Source organism: Lepidothrix coronata, unplaced genomic scaffold (genome assembly GCF_001604755.1).
Source record: "Lepidothrix coronata isolate B3197 unplaced genomic scaffold, Lepidothrix_coronata-1.0 Scaffold68, whole genome shotgun sequence".
Classification (NCBI taxonomy): domain Eukaryota; kingdom Metazoa; phylum Chordata; class Aves; order Passeriformes; family Pipridae; genus Lepidothrix; species Lepidothrix coronata.
The window spans coordinates 268,248-292,331 of record NW_016690248.1 but is presented as its reverse complement, the minus strand read 5'-3'; the positions used below and the strand labels follow the sequence as shown (position 1 = coordinate 292,331).

The following is a 24,084-nucleotide window of genomic DNA, read 5'->3' as shown; positions in this document are numbered from 1 at the left end:
CAACAAGGGCGGCGTCATCAGCATAGAGCAGCTCCTGGACAAGAGGTTTTAAGGTCTTAGTGTGGGCCTTCAGTCACCTTAGATTGAATAGACTTCCATCAGTACGGTTGAATAGGCTTCCATCAGGTCTGCCGTGGCCCTTTGGAGCATCATGCTGAAAAAGACTGTGAATAGGGTTGGTGCAAGAACGCAGCCTCGTTTCACACCATTAGTTATTAGAAAGGGCTCAGAAAGTGCATTGCCATATCTGACTTGGCCGTGCTGATCCTCATGGAGTGAGATGATCATTTTAAGGAACTTGGGGGGATAACCTAAACGTTCCAAAATCTGCCATAGACCTTTTCTGCTCACAGTGTCAAAAGCCTTGGTGAGGTTGACAGAGGTTACATAGAGACCTTTGTTCTGTTCCCTACACTTCTCTTGCAGTTGTCTGAGAACAAATACCATGTCTGTGGTGCTCCTGTTGGCTCTGAAACCACACTGACTTTCAGGTAGAATTCCCTCTGCTATAGCGGGTATTAGTCTGTTCAAGAGTATTTTTGCCAGGATTTTGCCAGCAATGGAGAGCAGAGTAATGCGTAGTGCACATGGTTTGTTAAAAGTGCTGGACTGAGTCTACCCTCTATGAGAATCAGCTACTAGAAACTGAGCTTGAATTTCTCTTTCACCTCAGCTTGGAGAGATGATGTGACTGCATATACCTGCTACACCTCATGAACCTGTATCCTGAAGCCTGTGACACCATACAGAATTTATACTGAGGTTTTACACAGTAATGGAAGAATATACGTAAGGGTGGTTGAAAGCTAAATGGCATTAACTCCAAAGTTGTTTGAATGCCAGCAAAGCAGATGTATATTGAACTACTCAACATCTGTAATAGGGAAAGCATTTTTGCACAGAAAGGTATCGTGACACAGTCATTTAATCTCTATAGCTGATCCTCACTGCCCATGCAGTGGTAAAGGGAGACAAGGGAAATTAAGGAGGTGCATACTCCTACTAACACCAGATGTTGTTCTTATTGCTTTAATATCCTGAATTACTGACATTAATCAGGGCTTGGAAATGCCTGCTTTCTGTTTACCAGTCCATAGAGAAAAGGAATTAACTGCTAATGCTACTTTTATAGACTATAGTTGTGATGATTTGCCTGATCATGTATATGTCAATGTAGAAGTGAATTTACATGGTAGTCGATTTGAGGTAATGGGTCATGTCCGTGATTTATATTGAGGTTTTTGTATCATTTTTCACTTAATAAAACTTTATTTCTCCCTCTCCACTCCGTGGCTTCCATTTTTGCTGCAGTTAGACAGAAGTAATGTCGTGAATGAGTGTTTTAAGGTCGCTTAAAGAATCACTGGCCAATGTATTAGCAAAAACAGGTTTAATATAAAAGAGAAAGTGTGACAAAGTTTGTTGGCAAGATTCACACTACTATTTGCTAGATGGCTAAAGCAGAAAGAGAAAAATCAGGCTAAAACCTAAAATAAATCAATCTAAACCCAAAATCAACCCAAAAATTTTATATGTGGAGGCTGTGGGGGTGGGGGATAGGACAAGAAAAGGGTAAGGATAAAAATGAATAAGGAAAACCATCCCATTGATTTACAAGGTTCAGAGTAGACCTCTTTGCTAAACTGGGCCCCAGACTCGACAAACAATTTAGGCCTAAAGGTTTAACAGCACTTAATTGATAACTTAACTTAAACAATTTAACAAACGATTTGTGTAAAATTTACTATAGCACAACAGTATCTCACTTACAGGCCTAAATTACAAATCTGAAGTACTTAAGAATCTGGGAGAGCAACATTTGTAGTACATTTGCTATAGAATATTCACACTCTAGGTGCACAGACCTAGAGAAGTACTTATGTGAAAAATTCCCCAGGATTCAGTGAAGTACTCATGTCAGATGATTTTGCATCTTCTAAACAAAGGGTTGAGCCTCGAGCAGTAGGGGTATCAGCCCAGGATCTGTTGTTGTTTGGTGATGGTCCTTCAAGTGTGGTGAATGTGAGAGCTGGCTGTCTCTGAGAGGCACCACTCAGAGGGAGATTGCTGGTGACAGCCCAGTTCGATCCAGGAAAGCTCAAAGGGTCTCATTTTGGACTGCTGTTTATAGGAGTCATAGTAATTTTCCATCCTGGCCACAATTTGGGTCAGAAACTGACTTTGAAAGTTTGATAATGAAAATGTTATTTCACTTGTATTATTCAGGCGAGGAGTTTTCAAGGCTGTTCTTTAAAAACAGGAGCACTAGTTCCTGGGAACAGACAGGATTTCTAATAAGATCAGGAGGAGCTTAGTCCAGGTGCTTTATCAAGGCTGAGGTATTGACAAATGAGCATTTGTCAGATCATAGTGTGGCCTGAGGGGTGAGGTGGAGGGAGGGGAGGGAAGGATGCACGGCCACAAGTAAGTGTCAAGCTTTGAGTATGAAGAAAAAAAGCAGGAAAAAACAAGACTGTGGTTAGACTAGCTCTCCAAAAGCAATGAATGTCTCATTTGTAGTGAAGAACAATTTAAACAAAGCCAAATCCAAACAACCTATTGAAATATGTAATTTCCCTGAGGAGGACACAGATGGGATCAGGGAGAAGACAGCTGTTGTAAGTCACCAGTTGTGAAGATTCTTGTCTTTCTTGCACATACCACAACAGAGTAACTGGCTGTGAGAACATACACTGTGTCTGCATTTTTTTAGTGTTTCTGGGTGACCAGTTTCTGGTACGCACAATACAGGGTGGAAGAAAAATAGTATCAAAAAAGTCTTGTCTATTGATAGTTTTAAGACAAATGTTGAGAGGAGTTGGGACTGTTGTATATAGTGTTGGTACTATAGGGTAGTACAATATAAGGGCCTATAAATGGATAGGGTTTGTGAATTATGGTTGTTCATACACATCCTGTAACAGCAGAACCAACACCACCAACTCGGTGTCGAAGATAATCGGAGAGGAAAATTTCTTACCCACTAGGTGTTAACCGTACTGGGCAGAGAAGGAGGTGATGTGTAAATGTGTCAAACCAGACTAGTACCAGAATACTATAGAGATGTAATCCTTCCAGCACTGTAAGACTACACTGCACACGCACTGAGACAGTACATTTTTCCCACTTGACCAGAAGTGAGATGGACAAGGTAAGATAAGGACCCCCACCTTGATTTTCCACAGGGGTGGAGGCACAATTTTCTGGAGCTGTAGTGTAAAATATGTGAAATTCTAGCAGAGTGGGAGGGTAAGTGAGAGAGGGGGAGGAGAGGGAGGGGAGAGAGAGGAAGCAGGGTGGATATTCTAGGTTCATCCTTTACTCTCTCCTTTTTACACTTTGTCCAGTAGCCAAGGGTAAATATGAAACTGGGAAGTACACGTGTGTGAGGCTGCTTTTTTAGCGTCTGTATTAGTTTTAGAAAGGAGTGAATTGGAGCAGAGGCTTAGCCAAATATTTGGTACTATATACAAGGTTTGCATGTGGTATGGTAACCAGTATGACACACCACTCAGCCTTCTGGTAGTATGGCTTTCAAAACTGGTGCTTCTGTTGTATTTCTAAGATGTATTTTTAAGATATATTTCTGAGTTAACAGTTGGACTGCTATGCTGAATTTTTTGAATGTGATAAGCCTATTACTTGGAGAGTATGACAATACTTAAAATGAATGAAGTATATTTTATGTCTTTAAGATGCAAAGATGCATCTCTGGGAAAAGACCCATCTTTTTCTGATAGTCTGAGCTTGAAAACATGAAGACCTTGACTTTATCTGTGTTGCAGTCTGTAATTTCTTTCAGGGAAGAGGGAATTAAATTCTTTTTTCCCTAGTCAGAAATGCTACCTTCAAAAGCTTAATTCTTAATACTGAAATCTCCAGAGATACACTGAAGCCTTTTGTAACTTATAAACCAAATATATATTTTGCATTGGGGCCAAACATTGAAAATACCTTAAGAGACAAACACCAAGTCTGATCATCAGCGGGCTCTGTTCTGGAATGAGCAGAGAGCTAAATACATGGTGGAAGCTGAGAATACAAATTCTCTATCTCCAAATGCTCAGAACACAACAGAATCAAGCATTAGGACTGGTCATTGTATAAAGGAATGTGTACAAAAACAGAGGCAACATTGAAACCCCATGTTATGCAATAAACAACCTTTTTTACCTTCTTGTAAGAAATTGAGTAATTGATGAAATCTGTAGTAAGGAGACCGAACTTCACACAAGAAAATAAAAAGCAAGTCCTGCTGTTCTTGAAATGAGTCTGGTGCAAACTGATGTACATGGATTTACATATCCTCTATTGAAACAGGGAGCATTGGATTCTGAATTGATGGCAAAGGGCTGTCAGATGCTTTAATATAGTTTGAGTCACCGTGCAATCTGTCTTTTATGGGGTTTACATCCATGTAGGAAGACTGGGACAGGGCCTGGGCTGTGTGGGACTATGTTGCTGAAGTGCTCTGCCTGCCTAGCGTGTCCCAGAAGCAAGTCGTAGATGTCTCAGATTCATCAGGACTCCTCTTTCTGCCAAAGCTGCATTTGGGTAACTAATGAACCTTAACTAGGAAGACACAGACAGGAAGAATTAGTGCCCCCATTATAGCACCCACTTGCAGTGGGTGTGGAAGGTAGCTGGGGACATTAAGGATAAGGAGACCTTGACTCTCAGAGTTAATATTATTCCATATTGGAATAATCTTGTAGTTTTCAGATATTACAGATTTTTTGAACCATCTTAATACAGCATATGGGGGGAAAAAAAAGACAACGAAACTTTTACCCTTTCTCCTCTTAAATGAAGCAAACTAAAAAGTCCAACACATTTTTGCACACAATGCAAATAGAAGATTTTAGAAACTGAGAGGCTTTGATCTTTTACTAGGAGGTTTTTCCCCTGTTCTTTTTACAAGAAAGTGATCCGGAAATTTCAAACCTAATGCAACAAAACTGAGAAAGGAAGGGATGATGGCAGTGAGGTAGAGGAAATTCCTGTAAAGGAAACAGACTCAACACAGTGCACAGCTAGAACTAACCACAGTTCTTATCATATTGTATAGGGTGTGCAGGTAAGATTTTCAGACTTAATTTTTTTTAAATGATATCTTTTACCTTCTGATTTTAGCCCTCCCTTACCCCATCTGCTTGAAGGTGAGTTCATTTCGTTGCCTTTGAATGTGCATTTTGAAGTAGATTGGCTTTAACTACTTGGTCAGACAAACAATAGTGTCTTAGTAAGTAGCTTCATTAAATTGTTTTTTTCTGCTTTGTAGGTATGGTGAAGCTTTTTTTCATCTCCTATGTGGTTATTACTAATCTTAGTCCTGGAATCAGATTATGTTTGCCTTTCCATTTATATAAGTCTAATACAAGACACAGGAATTGATAGCTTTGATGCTAAAGTGGTTTTCATTAGAATCAGAACAGTAGATTGTAAGATTGTGGAATGCCAGTCTTTACTAGACTTCAGATGTATGAAACTTGGTGCAGCTCTCAAGAAATTGGTTTTGATTTCTTTTGCTTATATTTTATGTAAATACATACCAAATGCTATGGAATAGAAATTTAGTGTTTTCTTGTGAGATCCTTTTGGAGTTGAAACATAGGCAAAATAATACAGTTCCTATTCTTCTCTCATATTTTTTATCACAGGAAATTATGACAAAACCACATTAATTTCCTTTGTATATAAGATACTTTCCAATTAAATGGCATCCTAAATCCCTAGACTAAGGATATGATAATATGGGTGTGTACATGGCAGAAGGCAGAGACTTTTGAATTAAGTTGACTAGAGCAGAGTACTTACTTTCTCTGGCAGATACCAACCAAGATAAAATGAGTCAGTGAGTAAACCGAGTTACTGAATCACCTTGAGTCCACTTGCAGTGTAAATATACCTATTTCTGCTGTGAATTTCCCTGTTACTGTCAAGCACACTTGCAAGATGACAATTCTTAATTTCACACACTACCATAGTTTTTAAACACTATAGGAATGCAAAGATAACAGATTCTCTAATAAAAGTGTTATCAGTTAGCAGAAAAAGAAAAAAATAGCAGTGGTGTATTTTCCCATACCTAGTTAAAGACAACAGAACAATTATGCAGATTGCTAACCAAAGCTGTAACATTCATTAGTTAACCCTCCCTTTCACATTTCCCTGTTTGTGGTGACCTTTTTGAGCTTGAAGAGGGTACTGTTAGTATGGCAGTAAATTGGAGATCAGAGAGATTGTATATCACTGACATTAGTAAATATTTTGTGAATGGTCACTTGATGTAGTTTCATTACATGCAGCCTTTGTGTCCCCATTTACACACATATGGGAAGCTGGGAAATAAGTGCTTCCGCTGCTTATCTTGTGGCAGGTCAGGCGCTCCTCAAGTAGCTTCTGATGCCTTAACAGATTGAATGAGTCCCAAGAAAAGACAAGAGCTGTCACAGGAAAGAGATTGGACCATTTGCCTGAGATCAAGGGAGAGGGGAGGAGGGAGGACGGAAAAGTAGATCATAGTAGATCATCAAGTCCAACTCCTGGCCCTCCATGGGATACCCCAAGAATCACACCATGTGCCCAAGAGTGCTGTCCAAACACTTCTCGAATTCAAACTGACTTGGTGCTGTGACTACTCCCCTGGGGAGCCTGTTTCAGTGTTCAACCACCTTCTGGGTGAAAAAGCTTTTCCTGATATCCAACCTAGACCTCCCTTGACTCAGCTTCATGCTATTTCCTTGAGTCCTGTCACTGCTCATGAGAGTGAAGAGATCAGTACCTGCCCCTCCATTTTTGACAAGAGCAACCCATTACATCAGCTCACCTGCTCAAAGGGCTGCAGCACTGAATCACACAAAAGGCCCTTGAGTCCCGCTTGCTACTGGCACCAGTACACCTTTGCCGTGTGGGCTATTGGGTGACGTAACTCAAAACATCATCCTTTGTTTTATTCAGAATTAATGTAGTTAGAGATGCAGCCATAATGAATGCCTTGAGCAAGGTCTTTACAGTTGTCATAAACCCAGATACAAGAGTCAGGATCCATTGATCCCTTTGCAGTGGATAGAGAGTGGGTAAAGTTAAGGAAGGCCCCAGTGCTGGTAGTAAACTCTCTTTATTCAGACATACATACTGGCTTGGAGTTTCAAGATGATTTTGAAAGATGTGTGGGATGATGTCAGTGGACAGCAGCCAGACTGTTACAAAGTACCAGAATGGGTTCAGGCAAATGAGTTAACCTACTCTCTGTGACCTCTGAGCATAAAAATAGACCATTCCATTCACTTGCAAGGAATACAAACATTCTGAAGAGAATGGTGACTAAAGTGCTCCCTTCTACACAGAACAGCTGCCTGAAAAACTGCGAAGTGGGAGTTCCTATCACCTCTCTCGCTAGCTCAGTGTGAACTGGATGCTCTCTTAATGCCTGCCAGTAATGTGTGGTGTCTGATTTGCATGAAGTGCCAACAGTCAAGGGACTGTAGCCTTTGCCCGGCCTTTTCTGTTTTTCCCTTGGGTTGACTCAGTGCCTTTCTGACAGCAGTGCAAATGCAGAGTCACTCTGTGGCCAAAGGAAAGAAAAAAACCTCTTGAGGTCTCAGTTGCACAATGTGAAGTTGCACAAAGTGAACATCAGCAAAATACATGACCTTTACAGACACTGCAGACATGTCAGTCACAGGTGTTGGATATGTTCTTACTAAATACCCAGATTAAGCCATGGCTGTCAAATATGCATGCTGGGCAGCCTGCCTTTGCTCTAGCCCTGTGGCTGAGAAGGCTGTGGGATGCAGATCAGACCTCTTATTAGAAGAGGGAGAACACTTCATACAACAGTGTTTGGGGTTTCACCTTGGACAAGATGCTGTCACATAGAGATCTGGATGCAGCTGAGTGCTTTGTGGACCTGCTCCAAATCCCCTGGGTGTTCCCAGTCTCAGCTTACAGATGGCACACCACAGAGCTGGTACCTTATGATGGTGTAGATGTTACCTTGTCTGTCTCAGGGTCATTCAAGCAGTGCAGTACAGCATTGTGGTGCAAAAGCAAGGCCTGATGCTGCACACCTGGATAAGTCAGGGAGGAGAAGAAGGGGTTTTTAGGTTACTCTGCCGACCCTAATGGACATCCTAGGGTATGTTTATTCTATCTGGTAACAAAACCCTGTGGGAGCATGTCTCTTGGATGAAAGAGTTAGAATCAAAGACCACACAGTACATGCTTTGAGGGTTTTACTTCTGCATAGTTTTACTCCTGCATAGTTTTACTTCGGTCCTATTTGCAGCTGCAGCACATCTTCAGGTTTGGTTTAATCCCAAAGAAATCCAGTCAGCACACTCTGGGCCTATTGACCTTCAAGATACAACAGATCTTTATGGATTTTATGCCTGTCTCAGTCTGTTGCTGATAGCTGTCATTAGATGAAGACTGATGTTGTTATTTGGTATCTTACCTCTCATCTTAGAGAACATATTCCTATGAAAGGAGGAAGGATCTGCATTTTCACTCCAGATGTGGAGTTCTGCCTTGCTGTAGGCATGACTTGGAAATCTATCTGTAAGCAACTCTATGGATGGTGTATTTAAAGACACTATTGCATATTCTTGAGTATCATCTATCCTGCATATCTGAGAAATAGTAAGAGCAGGAAAAGTGCTGCAAACACCAATTTTGAAAAACACAATATGCAGGAAATAGTGTCTACTAATTTTTATAGAGGTACATAATAAAATATGGAATTACCTATCTATTTTATTGGACTCTTATCCACACAAAAAAATATTTTCCTCTTTTACAGAAAGCAAGATGATTCTTAAAGAAAATGTCTCAGAATACCAGCCAAAATTGATAAAGAAAATCATACTCACTTCGTGCTGGATACTAACATTGTTTGTCAGTGGGGCAGAAGTTAGAGAGATTAACTTGCCAGGTAAGAGTCTGCTCCAGTGATGTTTGTTGTTTGTGGTGCTTTCTGAAAGCTGAGAAAAGGGAATCTTTGTTTTTCCTTGCCTTTTTGAATTTTTCCTGTCCAAGACAAATTGCCTCGCTGCAAGCTTTTAAAATGTCAGTAGTACAATTTACTCTAAATATGACTCAAAATTCAATTCCCTAATGAAAAGGACAAATGTAAAGGAGAATTTCTGAGACCCAAATGGAACAAATAAATTGCTTCTGTGACTCCTTGAAGTATGCAGCAGCTGGTCCAAGCCTCTTGGGGAGGTGGGGAATGGGGAGAAGGAAGAAAAAAACAGAACAACACTGATCTATCAAAATCTTCTCCTTTGTCTGGAGAAGCTTCATCCAACTCATTTTGCAGATAGAAACTGAAACTGCAAAGAGTCCCCAATTGGGCTGGTGAGGAATAGATTTCATGCCTTCTTTTCTGCTGGAATGAAATCCTACCATATTTTCAAGGGTCACCACAGCCTGAGTGGCAGTAGGAGGATTAGGATGGCTAACCACGCCTTTCAGAATCCAAAAAAGTGTTTAATTTTAGTGAGAGCTACTAAAACATAGGAAGGCAAGGATTTAAAAGCAGTGAAACAATAACGTTTGTAAGTCTCAGCCTGAAAAGGGCATGTAGTGGGCAGGATATACTTCTTCGGGTTTATTTCAGTCCCTTCTCCATTAATATGAGGAGATCTAGAAACGCTGCACCTGCTTTTCTACAGAGTTGAGGTTTAACAGGTTAGCACCCATGCAAAAATCTTCAGATACTTTAAAAAAAGGCCTATTAAACCTTTGGAAACCTTTGAATAAACTTTTGAGAACATTGGCAAATTGCATGCTTAAGGAAATCTATTTCCTATTTGTCCAGCATCTGATCACATAAAAACATATTTAACACAAAAAAGATAAAGTTCTATTTATGTAGTATTCCTAATTTTTATTTTTTCACCATGACTGTGTATTCTCTCAGATGGTACTGATATCTTATTATTCTGCTTTTTAGGATGTTCCCATGTTGAACCTCAAATATGGTATCGTGCAATTAATGGTGAGGAGTTTGTTCTACAATGTGCTTTACCAGATAGAGATGCTACCCACATTTATAATAACTCACTTCCAAATCAACATAAGGTGAAGTGGTTCTGGCGTCAGAAAGATGAAGAGACACTGAGGGTTATCAAGGAAAGCTCTAACTTGGCTCTCCAGGGGGATGCTCTTTGGTTTAAACCAGTAAGGGACAGTGCTTCTGGAATCTACATGTGTACTATGTGGTAAGTAATGGAGCAAAAGATTTATATTTCTATATGAGAATTATTGTTTTGGTTTGGTTTGTGTATCAAGTGTTTAACTTTTTTTTTCCCCTGCATCACTCAGGGAAAAAATCCCATGCCTTAAAATGGTTTTGGAGGTTCAAACAAAGAAGGCAGCAAAATGTTCAGCTTATGACACAAATATGCTATATCTGCTGGCTGGCAGTGGGAATTCAATAACCTGTCCTGGGACAAAATGTTACAGCCATATAAAAAAGGCAGATGTAAAATGGTACAAGGTAAGATTCAGTCTCTTTAGCATTAAAAAAAGCTGAGTGGAGGTAGAGCTTTAGGTCTAGTTAATGTTCATGTCCCATAGGTTCTTGAACTCCTCTTTGACAGGCAATGCAGCCTGAGAAATTCAACCCAAAAGTGGAATCTTGAATTGCTATATATCAAGTTTTTAAGTAAGAATTCTGAAGAAATTTGCCACATGAAACAGAACCCAAGAAATGTTTTTTCTTCAGCTAAGAAATTGAAGTAATTGAGAATCAGAATAAGTTCTTTATGAAACTAACATATGATTTAAATTTAAAATTTTAAGTTCATTTTGACATTTTAAATTCTGAAAATATCAAATATACCAAAGAAAAAGTATCTTTGTTAGAATTAAATTATTTTAAGATTAATGCTTCAAATTGTTCTTTCCAAGATTCCTGTTTTTAATGAAACACTATTCCACTGAAACACTATTGATTTACTGTTTGTAAGGATTGTAATATAAAGTCTAAACCTGTATAAATGAACAAAGGAAAATGACTAAATTTTCAATTGTGTATTTTACTACCTGGTATTATTTACATTATTTGTTCTATCAAGCAGGATTATGATCTAGTCCAAGTTACTCTTTATTTACTTCCAAATTTTAAAGGATGTATATCTTTATCTACATCTTGGTCTGAAGCCCACTGAAGTTAAGGGGCTTCTTCCCATTTGCATTAATGGATTTTTTTCAGGAACTTGATTTAAAGAAAATTCTTAACGGTCTTAGTGAAATAATACTGAGATGAAAAATAGAGGTGCTTTTCAAAAAATAGTCCGTTTTCATTCTTTTAAAAGTAGTGACAGTGTTCTCAGTCTCAGACAATCCAAACTCATGATTTACTTCTAATTAAAGAACTTGAAATGCTTTCAAAATAATTTATTTACAAAATAAAATATATTTAGTCCATCAAAAAAGCTGTCCTTTTTGTTTCTCTTTAGTGATAGGAGTTTTATTGAGATTAGCTTTATGATTTCACATTTCTCACAGCAACCATAAATTTTAACTGATCTTTAAAAAGACAATGGTATTCACATATTTTTTAGTATAACTGAAAAATGTCATCAGACTCCCAAAAATCCCTTTTTGGGCTTCAGTGAAAAGACTTTGGTTTAGCCCTACTGCCATGGTAATCCTATCAAAATATATTTAAAATATAATTTAATAGGAGCAACAACAGCAATAAAAAAAGGACTTTAATTCCTTGAAATTCTTTTCATTAGGATGGTCATCAGATAAAACTTAGGAAAAGCAGGCCAAGCCTAAAACTGAAGCATAATGAAATCTACTTGAATCCAACCTATGACAAAGATGCTGGAATATATGTGTGTGATTACACTCTGTATGACAACACTACCAAGTGGACAATTAGAACAGCAGTAACAGTAGAAGTCACTGGTGAGTAATATAATAACTCAGAATAAATGACTCAAAGTCTGTTTTCTCTGTTATGTTATGTCTTTTGTTCAGGCTCTTGTTCTGAAAAACCCATAATCTGAATTAGCTACAGGACCATTTAAATGCAAGTATTCTGAGGACATCTTGGGACATTGACTAGAACCTTCAAGGTTCAGTAATAGCATGTATCATACAACGCCATAATTTTCAAGATCTAACTCTGCCTTTGATTTATTGTAGTTCCTATCATTGGGGATGAAATCTAAAAAAGGATTTAGATCTCTTGATATGGAAGTAGAAACTCCAACTGATGCCAATGTTCTCCATGTACTGTATGAGGAGTGTTAGGAACATATTTGCATACTAGGAGGAACCAGTGCGAATCCTACATCGAAAATGTGGACAAAAGCACTGTATCTCAACCCTACTTGTCTCTCTGAAGTGAGGGAGAAAGTATGAGTTAGGTAAAAAAATCGTTCCTTGTGCCATGGATGAAACCTTCATGTTTTTTCTCTTGACAGTGATAAGAAAGGTGAGGTTGGTGGGATCAGTGCATCTCTTCTACAATTACTAATTTTTTAGCAGCAGAGCAAACACGAGAGCTGTGAGCAGTCTAACAAGCTGTTTGTTGTTGCATGTGCTATCTGGGGAAAGGCATCACTGCCTGCATGACCCATTCTTTCAGGCTTTGTATGCATTACAAAATAAAACTGGCTAGGACTCTACGGCACAGCCATGTGGCATGGCCTTATATTCTCTTTCAAACCACAGTGACCCTTTTTGTAATATTGGCTGTCTTCAGTTGGCTTCAGGCAAAGTCCAGATGTTGCCTTGGCAGTGTTTTTGGACTACATCAATGCTGTGCAAGGGAGCATGCTAGCAACTCAAGATCAGTACTGAGGGAGACTATTTGATTCGCTAAAGGAGAGATGTGGTTATGCTTTTTTCCAGATATCTATGGTTGAGTGCTGTAAGACACTGCAGTCACTCCAGTGAATCACAGGTCCCGTAGGAAAGTATATATATCTATTCTATATCCTGAATTGTATGGAACCAGTACCGCTGATTCTGTATGGCAACAGCACAGGACTGGTTCTCAGAATCCTGGTGGAAAGTGGGCCACTCTGTGGAAGGGAGAACAAGATTTAGGTAGCAAAAGAAAGGTTTCTGGTGAGGCAACCTGTTTCTATGGTCTAGTGAGGAAGCACTCCTTTGAAATTCCATGGTCTACTCCTCAGTAGCACTTCTCTGAAATAGGTGATTTTTTTGCATTAGGTGTTTTATGCATTTGGTGCTAAGAATTCAAAGAAAAAAATTTATACATCCCCTCAGGACAGGAAACCATGTCTCACCAACTTTTGAGAGCTCTATGTGGTGGCTCACAGTATCTGATGCTCTTTCACTCTTCTTTCTAGCTATATTGCCACAATATTTTCCAAGCACACATGAAGTAGCTCTGCTTTTGTTCTGATCTGGCTGAACCTGAGCTGACACACTGCCCTCAGTTCTTTTCCTTCACTTCATACACAATCAGAAAAACACTTATAAGGTGACATACACACATATACTACCCTGGAACCTTGCATACATTTCTCTGCTGTGGCTTGGTGGAAAAAAAAGTGTTACGTGGCCCCATTTCCTGCATTATGGGACTTTCGTAGAATATCAGAGCTGTGGGTTTTATTGTATAAGCTGTGGGTGTCATTCTCTGTGCCCTTTGGCAGCCTGTGATTTGAAAACAACATGGCTATTTTAGTGCAAGTACCTGTGCTTGTTAAAGAGGTGTGTATGTGCTCTATGTGTGCTTACTGGGCATGGAAAAAGGTTTGGCAAGGAACTGGGATGAGGTTTACATCCCTCAGGTGGTCTTGCAAGGGGGGTCCTAATTTCTGAATCCTAAATAATCTTGAGTACAGGCTGTATGCTGAGCTCCTCAGCTCATATAAATTGACGGTGTCTCAGAATAACTGAGATAGCAGGTGTGTAAGTAGCTGGATAAGTTTTGTGGTCGAAACTCCCTTATCTGTGTAGTCTCAGATACCTCAACAACTGTAAATCTTCCTCTTGGATTTAGGTGTCTAAATTCCACCTAACATTTGAAAAAATAAATTGTAAGGTATTTTCTCTGGTATTCTGTACTCACAATAGCTATTTATTCTTATTAATAATATTCCTGTTAATTGCAGCAAAAAACACTATTCATCCACCAAACTTTTTGTATCCCAATGGTGTTGTGATCCTCGAAGCAGAACTTGGTAAGTTTCAATTCCTCATCTAAAAGCAAAAGAACATGTTTAAATTAGGTATTGATAAAGATGAATCTTGATGAAGCAAAACAGCTTTGCTTTCTAGACTAGTTAACAGAAAAATATTCTGGTGACCTCCATACATGGTTTTCCTGTGTTAATTCATTCCAGGAAAGCCACTTGAATTGGAATGCCGCGTACAGTTTGGGTTTGAAACGGTTTCTTCGATGAGGGTAACATGGAAACGAAACAATGAAGAAAATATAAATGAAAAGTTGAATCAGGAAACAAGGTGAGAGACCTCTCCCAGTAGTCTTATTACTACCACAGCCAGCAACTGTAAAAATCCGTCTACCACAACTTTACTAAATATGTTTTTTTGAAAGAAACTCAGAAGTCTCTGTTCTTCAACCTAGTAATGTGTATGTCCATGAGCATGAGACAGACACATGCTATAACATACAGAAACACATATTGATGGCTATAAAATCAAGAACACAAACATTCTGTTCAATCTTAACTCTTCTTTCTAAAGCATTAGCTTATGGACAGCTTCAACGTGAGTGGTCCTTGGTTGCCTGTGCTGCCATCAGCTGTTTTCAAGTGTTCTTGAAAACAGTGTCTCTGTTGTGCCTTGCTAGCAATTCACACAGTCTGTCCTTGGATGCTTTCTCTGAGTGGGGAATAAATCAGATCAATAAAACAGTACTGTGGACACTGAAAGGAGTGAACACTGAAGTGTTTACAGATGCAGTTTGAGGACTTGCAGCCCTGGATTTCAGGGCACTGACTTTTAGGAGTCTTCCCTGGCAAGAATTAACCAGACCCTGTGGAGAAGAAACATGTGGGGAAAAGGTTTTCTATGACTTGGGGACAACCTCTATAGTCACCATGCTTCCTTTCCTTCCTATTCTCGTTCATTTATGCAGTGTTCAACTTGGGCAGGCAATATAGTGGAGGTAACAGAGGCAAATGTGTCTTTCACTATACAGCCCTGAGTCATCTTTATGGGTAAGCTTTTCTGTACACTGAGGGAAGCAAAAACCCTGCTGTCACTGCTAAAATCAAGTTCATAATAGGAGTCATATGGGGGAAAAAATAACAAATTATGATATCACACACGTGCATGCACAAACTCACTCATGAGGTAGATTGGAAATTGGATTTTCCTAACTTTTGAATATTTAGCTTTGTAATGTTCTTCTTAACAAGTTTTTAGCTTTTTACATGGGTAAAATTTCTGTTTGTCTGTTTGTTAAAAACAGAAATAAATGAAACATTCCCAACAGACTTTCAGTACAGATTGAATCCTTGCCCATGCTCGTGCTTGTATATCTTGAGTTACCAGTGGTGGGGCCATAGGAGGCTGTCATTTTGCAGGACCATGATGTAAGGTGCCTTTAGGATGACCCAAAGATGCTTGTACTTGTGGATTTCAAAGGGGAGTGCTGAAACTCAGAAACTCTGGGCATTCTAGAGTGATTGCAGACACAAGTCTGTTATCCGTATCCTTCACTCAACCCCAAAGGGGTTCCTCCGTTACCTCTTCATTTCCTATACTTCTGTCCCTTATGTTTGCCTATTCTGTCCTTGGGCCTTTTGCCCCTTTGCAAGAGGCTGTGCTGCTCAGTCTTTTTCCCCAGCTAGTTCTCTCTTGGGACTACTTTTTGAAGTTTCATTTATCTGCATTTCTGCTGGGGGAACTTTTTGCATCTTAGAAAAACATAAATAATCGTATAGAAGTCAAAACATTTGCCTATTGAAAACTAGGCAAATGGTAAGTATTTTGCTGAGTTGATGAATTAAGAATAAACCTTTCAGTCTTCAGGCCCTTGATGTTAGTATTTTCCTTACAATATATAAACCAAATGGAAGTTCCAAACCAGAATATTGCATTACTATTAGAAGTTCTATTAAAAGATGAATGTTAAAAAGTTGCAGGCTCCTCTTTTTTTGTGTAACATGTTTGAAGACTGTGTGAATGAACAGCAAAGGTATCATGAAAATACACAATTTTTTCTATCTAGTGTTTATCCAAAAGGTTTGAAGGGGCATACACTTCTTCATGTTGCAACGCTGAAAGAAGTTACTGAAAAGGACCTCAGAAGCAACTTCACGTGCTTTGCTGAGAATTCAGTGGGGAATGCCACTGCTGTGATTCAACTGAAAAGAAAGCAGAGAGGTAAAACTATCAATTGGTGACTATTTGCCCCTGAAGACATTTTGATTTACTCTACTGCTACAAATTCATTCCACCTTGACAATGGCTTTTTAGCTAGTAGCAGAAGTTGAAGCTGGATGGGAAAAGTTTGATTTGTCAGATATCTTGAAAGGCACAGTATTATGAGGACTACTCAAAAGGACAATGTTACCTGGGGACTTAGTGCAGGCAGGTGAGCCAAGTGGAAGCTGGAGAGTTACCGGGAGGAAGAAGAGGAGAGTAGCATCTCTGAACATTAAAAGACAATCTACTAAACTGAAGCAAGGAGGCCACTGAAAGCAACAGTATTCCTCGATTTTCTTAGGACATTTCTGTTTGTTTTCCCAGTTGTTAGCAGCATGTTTCTGTCAAGTTACCATAACTGATATGAATGTGGCAGCCCTTCAAGCCTTTCAAGGTCAAAACCAGAATCAGTGTGGAAATTAAACTGTTGAACCATAGTTCACAGTGGAGATTCATCATTAGGTGGTACAGGAAGCTGCCAGCAGGGCATTGTGTGCAGCTATATCAGTTCTGATGTGACTTTTCCATCTCAGGCGATGACTACTTTCAGCACTACTGAGTATACCAGAGACTGTGTTCTTTGTGCCTTCTATCACAGATTGGCTTTTCATACCACCAAAGAGATGACATTCAAGAAAGATACCTGATAGTAGACTGAAACTCTATGTTAAAGTTTGCAGCTACCTATGAAATCCTGACTTCCCTAAATATTTTCCTGTTGAGTAAGAGTGAAGATTGTGTTCTGTGTCCAGAAATGGTTTGTCCCCATTTCTGGACTGAGTTTTTTATATGAGTGTCAATATTATTTTGGGAAGCATGAGTTATGATAGAATCTTTTCTTTCTACAGTGTTGTTCTTATATGTACTATGCAGTGCTGTTTCTACTCTATTTGCATTTGTTTTGTGCACTGCCTTTATTTACCAGCACTGGATTGAAATAGTGCTGATGTACCGAAGTTATCTGGCCCACAACAAAAGTTCAGGAGGTAAGAAACTTTGTATAATATTAATTTTCTCCAGTTTTTCTACTGCCTTTGCCATGTGGGATAATCTGGAATGAATTACTCATTTAATGAAGTTCTCTTAATAACCCTGCTCTCTTTGACTCAACCTAGTAAGTTGCTCAGTGAATGCAGATGAAAAAAGCTAGGTAGTGTGGAGGAAATATCTAACACCAACCGAAATGTCACAGCCTTTTACCCTAATTTACCCATGGAAAATTGGAGTAGGAAGTTGACTTTTGTCAGTCAATTTGCAGGTAATAATTTAACATTTCCAACATTTTAACATCATTCTCCCAAAATGTTCAACAGCACCTGTGGACAAGAATGAAATGTCCTTGCATAACAGAGTAAAGGACTCCAGAGTCTATTGATTTTTTTCACTTTAAGCCAAAAGATTTCTCAGAAGAATAAACAAAAGAGAGAAATAAGATGATATAGGGCACCAACGGAGAAGTGTATGTTTGGAAAATTCATATTCCTTTTTAAAAGTTTTGAAAACAGTCTTGACATTTGCACCAGAGTGATTAGCTTTCGATATTTCAAGTCTCTGTAGTAGCATTGCTCCATCATCTCAGCTAAAACAGACCTTTGAAATAGTAGAGAGTGTAACAATGTATCAGAAATTATTATGACTGTGACTGCTTCCAAGAACTTAACCTATAATTTTCTTACAAGGGTTGAAAGAATTCTGACAGTTTGTGCCCCAAAACTAAATTCGGATAGTTTGTGCCCAATTCTAAAAATTCTCGCATCTTGATGCAGCTTGAGATAGAGGTGTCTGAGTCTGCTTTTTTGTTTGCATATGAATATGTAGCTTATATGTGAGTGTGAAATAACCATATGTAGGTACCTATAAATACATACACAATTAGACTATTAACTGCCCTTTTGGAAAACATTTTTGTGAGCCCTAAAGCACTTGGCAAAAGCAATTTGCGAAATCACTCAAAAATTCCCCGCTATTTGGTAACCAAGTGATTTAAGAACCTCTGGAAAGTCCCCTTAGAGCACACCCACTATGTCAGTAGGACAGAGACAGAAATGCCAAGACTTGTGCATTGAACTTGGGTTCCAGAGTGGCAGTCCCTGTCCTCATGTACCTCATGCACACAGCACCATTTTGCAGTGTGGGGCTATATGAGGTGTGCAAACCAACTGTGCTTACCCAGGTAGTTTTCTGCCTAAGGATAAATGTGTTCTCACCTGCAGGATTATGTCGTTCTCACTTCATGTGAATGCATATCAAGTCACCTGAGGTCTGAAAGGGCTTGCTCACAGAACAGCAAAGCAGCAGTTATGACTTGATTTTGCTGCTTCTTCCTTTCCATCATTTCTTCTCCCACACCTCCCTTAGCACAGAATCAGAGAATTGCAGAATCCTACCAAGTTGAAAGGTACCCCTCGGAGTCATCTGATCCCACACCCTGCTCAAAGCAGAACCATCCTAGACCAGGTTGTACAGGATCTTGTGGACAGAGAAAGCACAACCTCTCCGGAGAATGTGCTCCAATGTTTGACCACTGTCACACTGCAAACTTTTTCACTAACCTCTAATGAGAATTTTCCTTGATGCAACTTGTGTCTGTTGCCTTCTCACTTATTACTGTCTCCATTATCTTTGTACCCTCTCATTTGATGGTTGAAGACTGCAGCAAGGTCACATTTTTTCTCATGCCTCTCTAACCCTTAGGCTTCCTCCTTATCCTGTTAAGATACCAGTCTCAAACCCCCTGCCTTCTTCCACAAGAAGAAAGAAATAATGCAGGAGCTTTGATTCTAACATTAATAGATCATGCATACAGTCACTTTGCTTTTGTTGGGTATTCTTCATTTCCTACACTTTGAAGATCTTAAATGTTTGTACCAAAAGTTCCTCAGCTTTTAACTGTCTTGTACAATTATTGGGGGAAAAAAGTCCCAGCGGTGCTTACTGTGTATTTGGTTTTAACTTGCTATTGTAATAGTAATATTATAAAGGAATGTGTTCGCTAATGGTTGTTGTCTAATAAAATCACAGTGACCTCTATGGGTGAAATGAGGAATAGCTGGCTTGTAGTGCAATTTATTGTCATTTTAAAACTGTTTTCAAAGAAGCTTCAATTTAGAGTGTAGCTGAATTGATGTTCAGCTGAATCAATCTAGTGACCCTTTGCACCACCTTCAATTCCCACACTAGTCCTGTGTGCCTGCTGCTAGTGATTCACTCTTGTGGGCTTAAATTGGCTCAGTTTGGCAGAAAAATAACTCAGTAAAAGACAGTGAGTAGCCAGCAAAGTGAATCGGCTTCCTCTGTTACCACAAGAGCTACTACACCAGTAGAAGGAAGTGGTTGAAAGTGTATGGCCAGGAGCAGAGGGGAGGAACAGAGATGCAACGTGTTGCCTGATCACATCACTGGCATCCAAACCTAATCTGCATACCTATGTTTTGTCTTGATGACATATTTTCTGCTATGTGCTGGTTCTGAATGTAGGTGTCCCACCCCAGCTCATCCATGTCATTAGTTTTCTGTGTGTTTCCTTTCCATATGAACTCTTCTAGATTCTGTGGCAACTTGGTGGCTCTAGCTCTTGTTTGTGATCCTAATCTTACATGTAGGGATAGGAGGTTAATATGGAGGCATGTGGATCATGATACTCAACACTTGGGTGTCTGTGCTGGAGGTAGATGTCTCAGTTCCTGAGCAGTGAAGATGCAGTCAATACAGTAAAATCTATAGAGCTTCTCAGCTTGCCCTGCAGCAGCACCCTGCTCTAAACTGCTGAATTTCTTTCTGGTTTCTATTAACTGTATTGACATATGATACAACTCAGCTAATTGGTCATAGGTGTCCGATGTAATTTGGGCTGTCTGAGGATGTACTGTCATTCCAAAAGACTTGAGTCTCCAATACTTTCCTTGTCAAATTTGGCAGTTCTATCAATCTTAGGACACCTTAAATGGCCTCAAGCAACTACATAGGAAAAAATGCACTGAGTCCACTGTGCCTTTTGCTTTCACCAGAAATCCTTTTTTTTTTTTGTTCCTTCTCCCTCAGATGTAGTTCAAATTTTATTCAACAAAGAGATATGATTGCTTTTGCCTTGTAGTTAAGAATGGGCCTAACTCAGGACATTGGTACCAGAGTGACTGAAAGCTAAGGAAAGTTCTTTATATATTTTTCATCTGCACTCTACATTCTTTTAATGAGACTTAAAAAAGTTCAGTTGCAGGTCAGTACTTGGTGTCTGAACTGATACTTTGATAAGAATTAGGCTTTGCTCCTTACACCAGTGTCTCTGCTTAGAAACATAACAATAAACATAAAAATCTTTTGCAAGCAGCTAATATTTAAGAACATTGTTACTTTAAAACTAATTATATTTTTAAAGAGAGTTGGCCATTGATGAGAAATTTTTGGAAGCAGCATTTGGGCAAATGAGAGAAAAGACAGGTAATCGTTCCCTACCACATGGATTTTGCATGGAAGGGGCCAGATCTTTAAACTACCTTGCACCAGTCATCTATAGCTTCCTCCTTGGCTTTGGTAGAGTATGTTTACAAAATCTGCAGGACAATGAGAGGAAGCAAGGATTTGGTAAACGGATAGCTGTATTCCATGAACAGGTTATAATTTTAGGTTTGTGTTGTGCCTACTTTAATAGATATAAATGGAAACTGAGCATTAAGAAAGAAGCTGAATGCTTCAGCCAGACTTGCTAATGTATACAATATATACACTGTTATTTCTTTATTAATTTATTTTAGATGGCAAGGAATTTGATGCGTTTGTGTCCTATGCAAAACTAGACTCTTCTGAAAGGGACTCTACTTTCATTAGTGAGGAAAAATTTGCCCTGGAGCTTCTTCCAGATATGCTAGAAAATAAATATGGATACAAGTTATGTATTCTTGAAAGAGATATTCTTCCAGGAGGAGGTAAGGTTCCTGTGGATGGTAGAAATTCTTCAGTTTTTATAAAATTGTGTTTCACTTTTCAAAAAAACCCTTATGCACCAGATCAACAAACTGTGTATTTTAGTAGTGGAGTTTATGCTGAAATCTCATAACATTTTGTTCTTTATATCCTGTCCCTGTGCCTGAGGCATACGTACATTTGAGTGTGATCACTGGGAGTTACTAGGCTGAGACAAAGCTTCTTATGCAAGAATTTCTTTGCAACCAGACTCCACTCCCTGGAAAGTAGACCCCAGATATTTCAGTAGTTACTTTTTGTGCAACTTTAGTATATGCTACCTGCAGTAATTAGAAAGCCGTGGGTTCCTGTTCCTGGGAGAGACAAAGACAAGTCCAAGTGTCCCTTGAGACCCTGTTTGAGTAGCAACAAAGTGTGTTGAGGTCTCAGGTGTGCCCTGCATCTCCTGAGCAGGAAGTTGTGTTCTCAAGGCTATGTAAAAACAGCCATGGTACCCTCTGATAGCAAACATATTTCTAGAGGTTATGTGATTGGTCATCATTCCAATTCTTGGCTTTCCTTATTTCTGGGTTTTAGCTGTTCATAAAGGAACTAATAAGATAAAAATTCCATTGTAGAACTCAGTAACTATCACCATTTTCTCTCCAGCATACACAGATGAAGTTGTAACAGCTATTAAACAAAGCAGAAGGGTAATTATTATCTTGAGCCCAGCCTATGTCAGTGGACCAAGCATCTTTGAACTGCAGGCAGCAGTGAACTGTGCATTGGAAGATAAAAGGATCAAACTGGTATTAATAAAGTTCCAGGCTTTCCAAGAGCCAGAGACTTTACCTCCAGCAGTGAAGAAAGCTCTTCGGATCTTACCAGTTGTTACCTGGAAGTCTTTTATTTCTGCCCCTTCAGACAAGAAGTTCTGGAAATATATGCGTTACCACATGCCAGTGAAAACTACTAAGATGCTGGGAAATTGCAGCCTAAAGGGCTTATTCCAAAGGTTATTCAGATTGGTATATTGATAGCAGAAATTTCACAAGGGCTTGGCAATGGTGACATGATTGTCAAAGACTTTTTCTACATCATCGGACGACTGTGAACTCTCACTACAGTCAGCAATAGCTCACTCCAAAACAGAAAGAACGACTGAAGTGTGACAGTGCTGTAACCCCACAGTAAAACTTTCACTGCATGCAACCATAAATGTGAGCTATCTTTCATAAATTTTTCTTTTATTACTATTTTTATTGTATTTATTATACTCCTTTGCTCCGATGTTGAGACATACAATGTTCTTTCCCTGTACTTCTTTGGGAATATTTTTATAGGGTTTTTTGTAGAAAATAATTAAAAAAGGGAACTCCAGAGGAAGCTTGTAGTTTAATTTTCCAATGCAGCCTAGTGGGAAAAATCCAGACTCTTTAAGTGAGTTACCTCCTCCAGTGGGAGCACCAGGAAAAAGCCATGGGAGACTGCTACAACTGGGTATGCCTAAGGGATTCAGAAAAGAAGGATCGCTGTCTCAGGGCTGATCCCAGGCATCTCCATCCTTGCTGCAGTGAGAGAAAGAATTCCTACGAGTTGTGAAACATTTCACACTCATAGACACCTGCACATTGCTTATCCTGTCTGATGCTGGTCACTCAATGCCCACTGAACTTGTTGGCATTATGGGTGTGTTGCAGTTGTAAATCAAAGCCCTGGTTGTCACAGCTAGCACACTTCTAGGGATTCTAAAGTCTTTCCCTTGCGGTCCTCTGCCTGCCAACTCTCCAGGGTTCATATCACTTACTCTTGAGGAATCTTGCAGTCTGTGTGTATGGCGTAGATGAGTGAAATGCAGTGCTCTGCGTTAAGAAAATCTGAGTACTATAGCCACTGATTTGTTGTTCTGTTGACTTCATTTGGCCTTCCAGTTAACAAATCCTTGTTTTATAATGCTAATTGAATAGCCCATCTTCCAGATTCCTTTTTGGAAAGGGATTTCAAGAAATACTGCTGTTAACAGGACCGGTATACTGAAAACGAGAACAACTCTTCTGCAAGCAGGCTGAGCATTATCTGCCTAATTTTGTATTGGGTTCAAAGATTTCAGTGGAAGGACTGGTGGTATTGTGGAGGAGAAAAGATGCTGACCTTTTAAAAAAAGTTCCATAAGGCCGAATGTTTTGTTGGAGGAGGATAATGTGGCTGCCCAATAAGTGCCTTGCTGGTATGAAAAAAACAAAGGCCAAACAAGATAACTCAAAATCCAGTTTTAGGCATGTGATGTGACTCAGACCTTCTTCTTTCTGTTGATAAATTGTGCTAAGTTTAAACCTGCGTTTAAGAGAGAGAACCCCTTTCCGAAAAAGGACGCAATTTGCGTGGTCCCCCACCAGATGTCCCTGCCGCGAGCCCTGCCACAATCCCTTTATTTACACATCGAGTAGTTTTGTTACCAGTTGCGACGGGATCAGTGAGCAGTGCTAAGTGTGATGCCCGAGGTTCCAGTTGCGCTGGGGAGGTAGACGAGAAGCGAGGGCAAGAGAGGAAGGCATGAAGCAGGCCATCCTGGCTTCCCAAGCTGCCATCAAGCATCTCTCCCAGCTGATGCTATTCACTCGTTCTGCGCTTGATGCCTGAACTCCGAGCATTGCAGCTTTTTGCTTTTTTTTTTTTTAAATATATTTTTGACAATGGAAAAAAAAATCAAAATGGCTGGATAAATAATGTAGTTGGAAAGAGCTTTTTATTCCTCAAGAGGGCGTTGCTGTGGCCAAGGTTTATCTG

At 39.4% G+C, this 24,084-nt stretch overlaps 1 protein-coding gene across 6 annotated transcripts; it reads left to right on the top strand.

The window, feature by feature from the left end:
* Positions 1-7,310: 7,310 nt before the first annotated feature.
* On the top strand, positions 7,311-22,418 carry IL18RAP (interleukin 18 receptor accessory protein). 6 transcript variants are annotated; one of them, XM_017818372.1, is made up of 12 exons: positions 7,347-7,438; positions 8,471-8,562; positions 8,804-8,935; positions 9,959-10,226; positions 10,330-10,504; positions 11,751-11,925; positions 14,112-14,180; positions 14,343-14,463; positions 16,199-16,353; positions 17,244-17,381; positions 21,147-21,317; positions 21,964-22,418. In XM_017818372.1, the coding sequence occupies exons 3-12, from the start codon at positions 8,812-8,814 to the stop codon at positions 22,332-22,334; spliced, it is 1,767 nt and encodes a 588-aa protein (XP_017673861.1). In that variant the 5' UTR covers positions 7,347-7,438; positions 8,471-8,562; positions 8,804-8,811; the 3' UTR covers positions 22,335-22,418. The 6 variants fall into 6 exon arrangements, with proteins under 6 accessions (XP_017673863.1, XP_017673860.1, XP_017673861.1 ...); XM_017818375.1 differs by lacking the exons at positions 7,347-7,438; positions 8,471-8,562 and adding an exon at positions 7,585-7,687 and having other exon boundaries at positions 9,959-10,003; positions 10,087-10,226; XM_017818374.1 differs by lacking the exons at positions 7,347-7,438; positions 8,471-8,562 and adding an exon at positions 7,311-7,322.
* Positions 22,419-24,084: the final 1,666 nt, after the last annotated feature.

Excerpts from the sequence above, each read along its gene's own strand:
- IL18RAP (XM_017818370.1), top strand. The coding sequence starts at position 7,651 with ATGACCTTTACAGACACTGCAGACATGTCAGTCACAG. Across the intron at positions 10,227-10,329 it reads ATCTACATGTGTACTATGTG|GGAAAAAATCCCATGCCTTA; the intron begins GTAAGTAATGGA and ends TGCATCACTCAG. Across the intron at positions 11,926-14,111 it reads AGTAACAGTAGAAGTCACTG|CAAAAAACACTATTCATCCA; the intron begins GTGAGTAATATA and ends TGTTAATTGCAG.